Raw genomic sequence first — 7,231 nt, forward strand, 5'->3', positions numbered from 1 at the left:
CTCACTGCAACCTCCGCCTCCCGGGCTCAGGCAATTCTCCTGCCTCAGCCTCCTGAGTAGCTGGGATTACAGGCACGCGCCACCACGCCCAGCTAGTTTTTTGTATTTTTAGTAGAGACGGGGTTTCACCATGTTGACCAGGATGGTCTCGATCTCTTGACCTCGTGATCCACCCGCCTCGGCCTCCCAAAGTGCTGGGATTACAGGCTTGAGCCACCGCGCCCGGCGCCAAATGTCTTTCTGTTACTGATTTCTAATTTAATAATATTGTGAACGTAGGCTATGTTTTCTGTGATTTCTATTCTTTTTTTTTTTTTTCACAGGGAGCAGAGGCCTTTATTGGGGGTCATGGGCTGGCTGGTTTCAGTCAAAGGCCACACACTTGATCTTGAAGTCACCGTCAGCTGCCATGTAGTTGATGGCCTCCAGGTTGAGGCGGTTGGGGAACTTGAATTCGTATCCATCTGGCAGCTTGATGGTCAGGTCTGCCTGGTCGAAGCTGATACACACCTCTGCGACACTCCCAGGCTGGAAGGGAAAGGTGGCCTCCCGCTGCTCGGCCCCCCAGGCACCGCCGTCCTTGCTGTTGCACACGATGGTGTTGGCGTCCCCGTGGGCGTTGAAGCGAGGGTTGAAGTGCAGGCACAAGTTGTTGCTGTCTTTGCCCAGGTTCAGCACGAAGCTCTTGGCGTCAGGGGCCACCTCGCCCCGCACTCGGAGGCACTCCCCAGGTTTGAGATTCAGGTTGCTGGCCTCGAGACCACAAGCCATGATTGAGGGCAGAAGGATGTTCGCGGGACAGGCGCACCAGCTCTCTGAAGGCTCCACCCGAGAGCGATTTCTATTCTTTTAAGTTTGTTAAGGTTTGTTTTGTGGCCCAGAATGTTGTTTATTTTAAGGTGAATGATCCATGGGCATTTGAAAAGCATATGTATTCTGCTGTTATTGGGTTGAGTGTCCCTGAAATATAAATCAGGGCAAGTTGGTTGCTAGTGCTGTTTAGGTGTTGTATTGCCTTCATGATTTTCTGTCTACTTGTTCTATTGATTATTGAGAGAGTAGTGGTAGTTTCCTGCTATAACGGTAGATTTATCTATTTCTCCTTTCAGTTCTATTGGTTTTTTGTTTTTTGTGTTTTTTTTTTTGTTTTTTTTTTTTACACGGAGTTTCGCTCTTGTTACCCAGGCTGGAGTGCAATGGCGCGATCTCGGCTCACCGCAACCTCCGCCTCCTGGGTTCAAGCAATTCTCCTGCCTCAGCCTCCTGAGTAGCGGGATTACAGGCACGTGCCACCATGCCCAGCTAATTTTTTGTATCTTTAGTAGAAACGGGGTTTCGCCATGTTGACCAGGATGGTCTCGATCTCTCAACCTTGTGATCCACCCGCCTCGGCCTCCCAAAGTGCTGGGATTACAGGCTTGAGCCACCGTGCCCGGCCCAGTTCTATTGGTTTTAACTTCATGTATTTTGAAGCTCTGTTTAAAACATTATATAAGGGCCAGGTGGAATGACTCACGCCTATAATCCCAGCACTTTGGAAGGTCGAGGTAGGAGGATCACTTGGGCCCAGGAGTTTGAGACCAGCCTACGTGACATAGGAAGACCTTGTTTTTACAATTTTTTTTTTTTAATTGCCTGGGCATGGTGGTGGGTGCCTGTAGTCCTAGCTACTCCAGAGGCTGAGGTAGGAGGATTACTTGAGCTTGGGAGGTTGAGGCTGCACTAAGCTGTGATTAAGCCACTGTACTCCAGCCTAGGCAACAGAGCAGGATGCTGTCTCTGTATAAAATTTAACACATACACACACACACACACACACACACACACACACACAGACATGCTCTATTTATTTATTATTTATTTATTAATTATTATTTTTTTTGGAGATGGATTTTGCTCTTGTTACCCAGGCTGGAGTGCAATGGCGCAATCTCGGCTCACCACAACCTCTGCCTCCTGGGTTCAGGCAATTCTCCTGCCTCAGCCTCCTGAGTAGCTGGGATTACAGGCACGCACCACCATGCCCAGCTATTATTATTTATTTTTAAGATGGGGTTTCACCATGATGGCCAGGCTGGTCTTGAACTCCTGACCTCAGGTGATCCACCCACCTCAGCCTCCCAAAGTGCTAGGATCACAGGCGTGAGCCACCGCGCCTGGCTCAACATGATCTATTTTAAAATATATGTAATGTAGGCCAGGTGCAGTGGCCCATGCCTGTAATCCCAGTACTTTGAGAGGTTGAGGCAGCTGAATCACTTGAGTCCAGGAGTTTGAGACCAGCCTGGGCAGCATGATGAAACCCCATCTCTACCAAAATTACAAAAAATTAGCTGGGTGTGGTGGCACATGTCTGTAGTCCCAGCTACTAGGAAGGCTGAGGTGGGAAAATCACTTGAGCTCAAGAGGTAGAGGTTGCAGTGAGCCAAGATCGTGCCACTGCACTCCAGCCTAGGAGAAAGCACGAGACCCCATCTAAAAAAAAAAAAAAATATATATATATATATATATATATATATATATACACACACATGTAGATTAGTGTTCACATATAAACAAATCTGAAGGAATATACTCTAAATTGTTAACAGTAGTTACTGGAGGGTTTTTTTTTTTTTGTTGTTGTTGTTGTTTTTTGTTTTAGAGACAGCCTCTCACTCTGTCTTACTCTGCTGGAGTGCAGTGGTAACATCATAGCTCACTGCAGCCTCTAAGTCCTGGGCTTGAGTGATCCTCCCACCTTAGCCTCTCGAGTAGCTGGGACTACAGGCGGGCACCACCACACCTGGCTAATTTTTAACTTTTTAGTCTAATTTTTTTTTTCCAGGAACACCTGCACTTTATTGAACAACATTGTAGAAAAGTGTGTGAGGATAAAGGGCTGGACAGGACTCGGCTCAGGGGCAGGGCGAGGAATGGAAGGTAGAGTACAGGGAAGACAGGTCACGGGCAGGGCCCCTGGCCTGGACGATTCTTCTCGATCTGTTGATAGGTTGCAGAATCAGTATTGGGGGTTGCAGAATCAGTACTGGAATGATGATCAGCAGAATGGTCATGACGATGCCCACCATCAGGGCCCAGATGTTCAGGCACTTTGCGGTGGAGGCATAGGCTTGGGCCCAGGTCACCAACCATCTTTCTGTCCCTAGACTTCATGGAGTAGGTGACCGCTATGAAGCCAAGGCAGCAGGAGTTCATGAAAAGGGTGTTGAACAGGGACCAGACGACATGGTCGGGCACAGAGGTCTCACTGCAGATGTGGATCATGGTGGATGTTGGGGGAGCAGGGTTGTGGGGCGTCCCCAGCACATTCACCGTGTGTTCCTCCTTCAGCATCTCATAGCTGGGGGGACGGTTAGTGTTGGTGGAGTGCAGAAGGTTTGAACAGTATGGTTCATGGTGTCCAGGGAAGACCAGCTGTGGTCGGGTTGCTGGGATGGTTCTCCTAGTCTAATTTTTAAATTTAAACACAAAGTCACCATATTGCCCAGGCTGGTCTTGAATTCCTGGTCTCAAGTGATTATCCTGCCTTGGCCTCCCAAAGCACTGGGATTACAGGCATTAGCCTTCACATTTGGCCAAATAACTGGAGATTTTTATTTTCTATGATAAATCATTCTGTGATTTAAGTGTCTTATACCTGTATCATTTTTGAAATCTGAAAATACAAAGATATGTTTTAGAAGAAAGAGAGAGACAATTTGATGTGTGTGAATTGTCCCCCGAGCAAAGCAGTCTCTGGTCCATCTTGGGAAAACGTCGGCTGAGCACTCCTACTAGACTCTCAGACCATAACCCACACCTCCTGCTGCTGCTTCCTCTCCCAGCCCTTCCTTCCTCACCTCCTGTTAGCTGGCTTTGGGCCCAGGTACATGGGAAAGAAATAACCTTCTGAGGTCACCATGTGGTCTGCCAAACCAGCAGGCTTTCCATGATGTCACTTGACTTTGGTGAGCAAATTTCACCCATTTTATCTTCAGGCTACTTCTCAGATATATTTCATCTCCAGATTATATTCCTTCAAGACATTCCACCTATCTCATCACTGGGACAGTTCCTGCTTGAGCCTGAGGAGTCAGATCAAATGTCTCTGCCTCCAAGAAGCCCTGCCTAACTCCAGCTCCCTCTGCTCCTTCTGCTCCCTGCACAATACTGGTATTTTGTTTTATTTTGTTTTTGAGACAGGGTCTCACTCTCTCACCCAGGCTGGAGTGCAGTGGCATGATCATGGCTCACTGCAGCCTTGACCTCCTGGGCTCAAGTGATCATCCTGCTGCAGCCTCCCAAATAGCTAAGTCTGTAGGTGTGTGCCACCACATCTGGCTAATTTGTGTGTATGTGCGTGTGTGGAGACAGGGTTTTGCCACATTGCCCAGGCTGGTCTCAAACTCAGATGCCTGAGTTCAGGCATCTGCCCACCTCATCCCCTCCCAAAGTGCTGGGATTACAGGTGTGAGCATCATGGCCAGCCAGTGCTCACTCTTGTTGAACGTCCGGCCCCCAGGCTGACTGCAGGTCCTGTGAGGGCATGAGCTTTGTCCACCTACCTCTGCTAGGGACTCGCTGCCATGCAAAGATTCCCAATTTGCCTCCTTACAGCTAATTCCTCCTGTATAAAATCACTTCCAGGTGAATCACTTTAATTATGTCACTTCCCAGCCCAAGAACCTGCAAGACTCACTAGTGCCTCCTGAACCATACTGTTCAAACCCTTCTTGGCAGTTAGGATTCTTCAAACCTGACCTTGCTTTCCCCATTTTATACGAACCTGTTCTCCTAGAAGGATCCACCTCTGCCGTCAGGCCTTCCCTGTGCTGTCCATGCATCATTCCCACCTCCCTGCCCTTGGCCAAACCACTCTCCTACCTACCCGGAAGGTACCCCACCCGCTATTCTCCCTGATCCTCTAAAACTCCTTTTTTTTTTTTTTTTTTTTTTTTTTTTCCTGAGACAGTTTTGCTCTTGTTGCCCAGACTGGAGTGCAGTGGCATGATCTCCGCTCACAACCTCTACCTCCCAGGTTCAAGTGATTCTTCTGTCTCAGCTTCCTGAGTAGCTGGGATCACAGGTGCACACCAACACACCTGGCGAATTTTTGTATTTTTAGTAGAGACAGGGTTTTCATCATGTTGGTCAGGCTGGTCTTGAACTCCTGGCCTCAGGTGATCTGCCCACCTCAGCCTCCCAGAGTGCTGGGATTACATGTGTGAGCCACTGTACCCTGCCCCAACTTGAATTCTATCCAGTGTCCAAAATCCAGTTTCTCTTCTCCACAAGCCTGCTGTCTCTGGACTACATAAGCTGGATGGCATAGAGGTGTGGAGGGCACCAGGCACTTTGGATCCCACTCTGTCTCTTAGAAGCCATGTGACCTAGAGCGAGTTCCTTATCTTCTCTGTGCTTCAGTCTCCTTAGGAGTAAAATGGGGCTAGAATTGACCTCATAGAGTTATTGTGAGGAGGAAAAGAGTGAGAACATGGGAAGCATCTGGAACTGTCCCTAGCACATAGTATGTGCTCAGTAAGTACTAAAAGTGACTTCTTCAGCCCGTTCTGATCTCTGTTCTCAATTTCCACAGCTCATATCCCTGAAGCCTGCCAACCCTGGGTCGCATCCTGTACACAGCCCTGGAACTCTTCCATATGGTCATCAAAAATGAGAACCCACACCCCCCCATTTACAAAGAGACAAAAACAAACCTCTCACACGTTGTTAGCCCCAGCCAGGGAGTGACACCATCCCCCACCCACCAACTCTCAACAGCTTTTTAGGGTTGAAAGAAGGAAGACAGAGCAGAAGAGAAAGGTGAGGCTGGCCAGGCGCAGTGACTCATGCCTCTAATCCCAGCACTTTGGGAGGCCGAGGCGGGTGCATCACCTGAGGTGAAGGAGTTTGGGACCAGCCTGGCCAACATGGTGAAACCCCATCTCTACTAAAAGCACAACAGTTAGGCTGGGCACAGTGGCTCATGCCTGTAATCCCAGAACATTGGGAGGCTGAGGCAGGCGGATCACAAGATCAGGAGTTCAAGACCAGCCTTGTCAATATGTTGAAACCCTGTCTCTATTGAAAATACAAAATTAGCCAGGCATGGTGGCAGGCGCCTGTAATCCCAGCTACTCAGGGGGCTGGAGGCGGGGAGCACCTGTAGTCCCAGCTACTCGGGAGGCTGGGGCTGAGAAATCACTTGAACCTGGGAGGCGGAGGTTGCAGTGAGATAAGATCGTACCACTGCACCCTGGCGTGGGCAACAACAGCGAAACTCCGTCTCAAAAAAAACCCCAAACCAAAACAAAACAAAGCAAAAAAAACTGGAAAGGTGAGGTCTTTAACAGATGATAGGGATCTTAAGGGCTGCCCTCATGAATGAATTAATTCATTCATAATTAATGGTTAATTGAATAGATTGATGGGATATCACAGAAGGGGCACTGATAGCTTTATAAGAAGAAAGTCGGGCTTGGTGGCTCACACCTATAATCCCAGCACTTTAGGAAGCTGAGGCGGGTAGATCACAAGGTCAGAAGTCAAGATAAGCCTGGCCAACAGGGTGAAACCCCATCTCTACTAAAATACAAAAAAGTAGCCAGAGTGGTGGCACGCACCTGTAATCCCAGCTACTTGGGAGGTGGAGGCAGGAGAATTGCTTGAACTCAGGAGGCGGAGGTTGAAGTGAGCCGAGATCACGTCACTGTACTCCAGCCTGGGTGACAAAGAGAGACTCTATCTCAAAAATAAATAAATAAATAAATAAAAGAAGAAGAGAGACCTGAATTAGCATGTTCGCAAGCTTAGCCCCTGACCATGTGCTGTGATGCCCTGAATGGCCACAGGGCACCATAGAGAGTTTCCAAGTTCCAGGCTCCGCCTCTCTCCAACAAAGAGAAGGGGGGTTCCTATCTTTGGTTCTTATCCTTCAAGACCTCTCCCAAATTTCAACCCCACTCTGCCCTCAACACTGTCTTAGGGTGCAGTCTTTCCATAAACTGTGCTAGGAACATTGGGGTGGGGCTTAGGTGGGAGGAGGAAAGAAATGCTCAAGCTTCAAGTCCCTGCTTCTGGGATCTCCCACTTAATTGGGAGAGATTAGACATGCGTAAGCAACCAAATTCAAAATGGAGAGTGCTACACGATTGTAAGAATGAATAGGCTGGGCACCGTGGCTTACGCCTGTAATCCCAGCACTTGGCGAGGCCAAGGCGGGCAGATCACTTGAGCTGAGAAGTTTGGG

At 48.7% G+C, this 7,231-nt stretch overlaps 1 protein-coding gene and 1 pseudogene across 1 annotated transcript; both read right to left on the reverse strand.

Annotated features, from left to right (window-relative positions):
* Positions 1-285: 285 nt before the first annotated feature.
* Positions 286-833, reverse strand: LOC120366909 (galectin-1). The gene has a single exon (XM_039476953.2). It carries the CDS (start codon positions 769-771, stop codon positions 364-366), a length of 408 nt encoding a protein of 135 aa, XP_039332887.1. The 5' UTR covers positions 772-833; the 3' UTR covers positions 286-363.
* Positions 834-2,877: 2,044 nt separating this feature from the next.
* LOC141581935 (interferon-induced transmembrane protein 3 pseudogene) lies at positions 2,878-3,398 on the reverse strand (annotated as a pseudogene).
* Between the last annotated feature and the right edge of the window lie 3,833 nt (positions 3,399-7,231).

This window comes from Saimiri boliviensis, chromosome 17 (assembly GCF_048565385.1).
Source record: "Saimiri boliviensis isolate mSaiBol1 chromosome 17, mSaiBol1.pri, whole genome shotgun sequence".
Lineage (NCBI taxonomy): Eukaryota > Metazoa > Chordata > Mammalia > Primates > Cebidae > Saimiri > Saimiri boliviensis.

Bases quoted from the DNA above. Each gene is read 5' to 3' on its own strand.
- LOC120366909 (XM_039476953.2), bottom strand. From the start codon at position 771: ATGGCTTGTGGTCTCGAGGCCAGCAACCTGAATCTCAAACCTGGGGAG.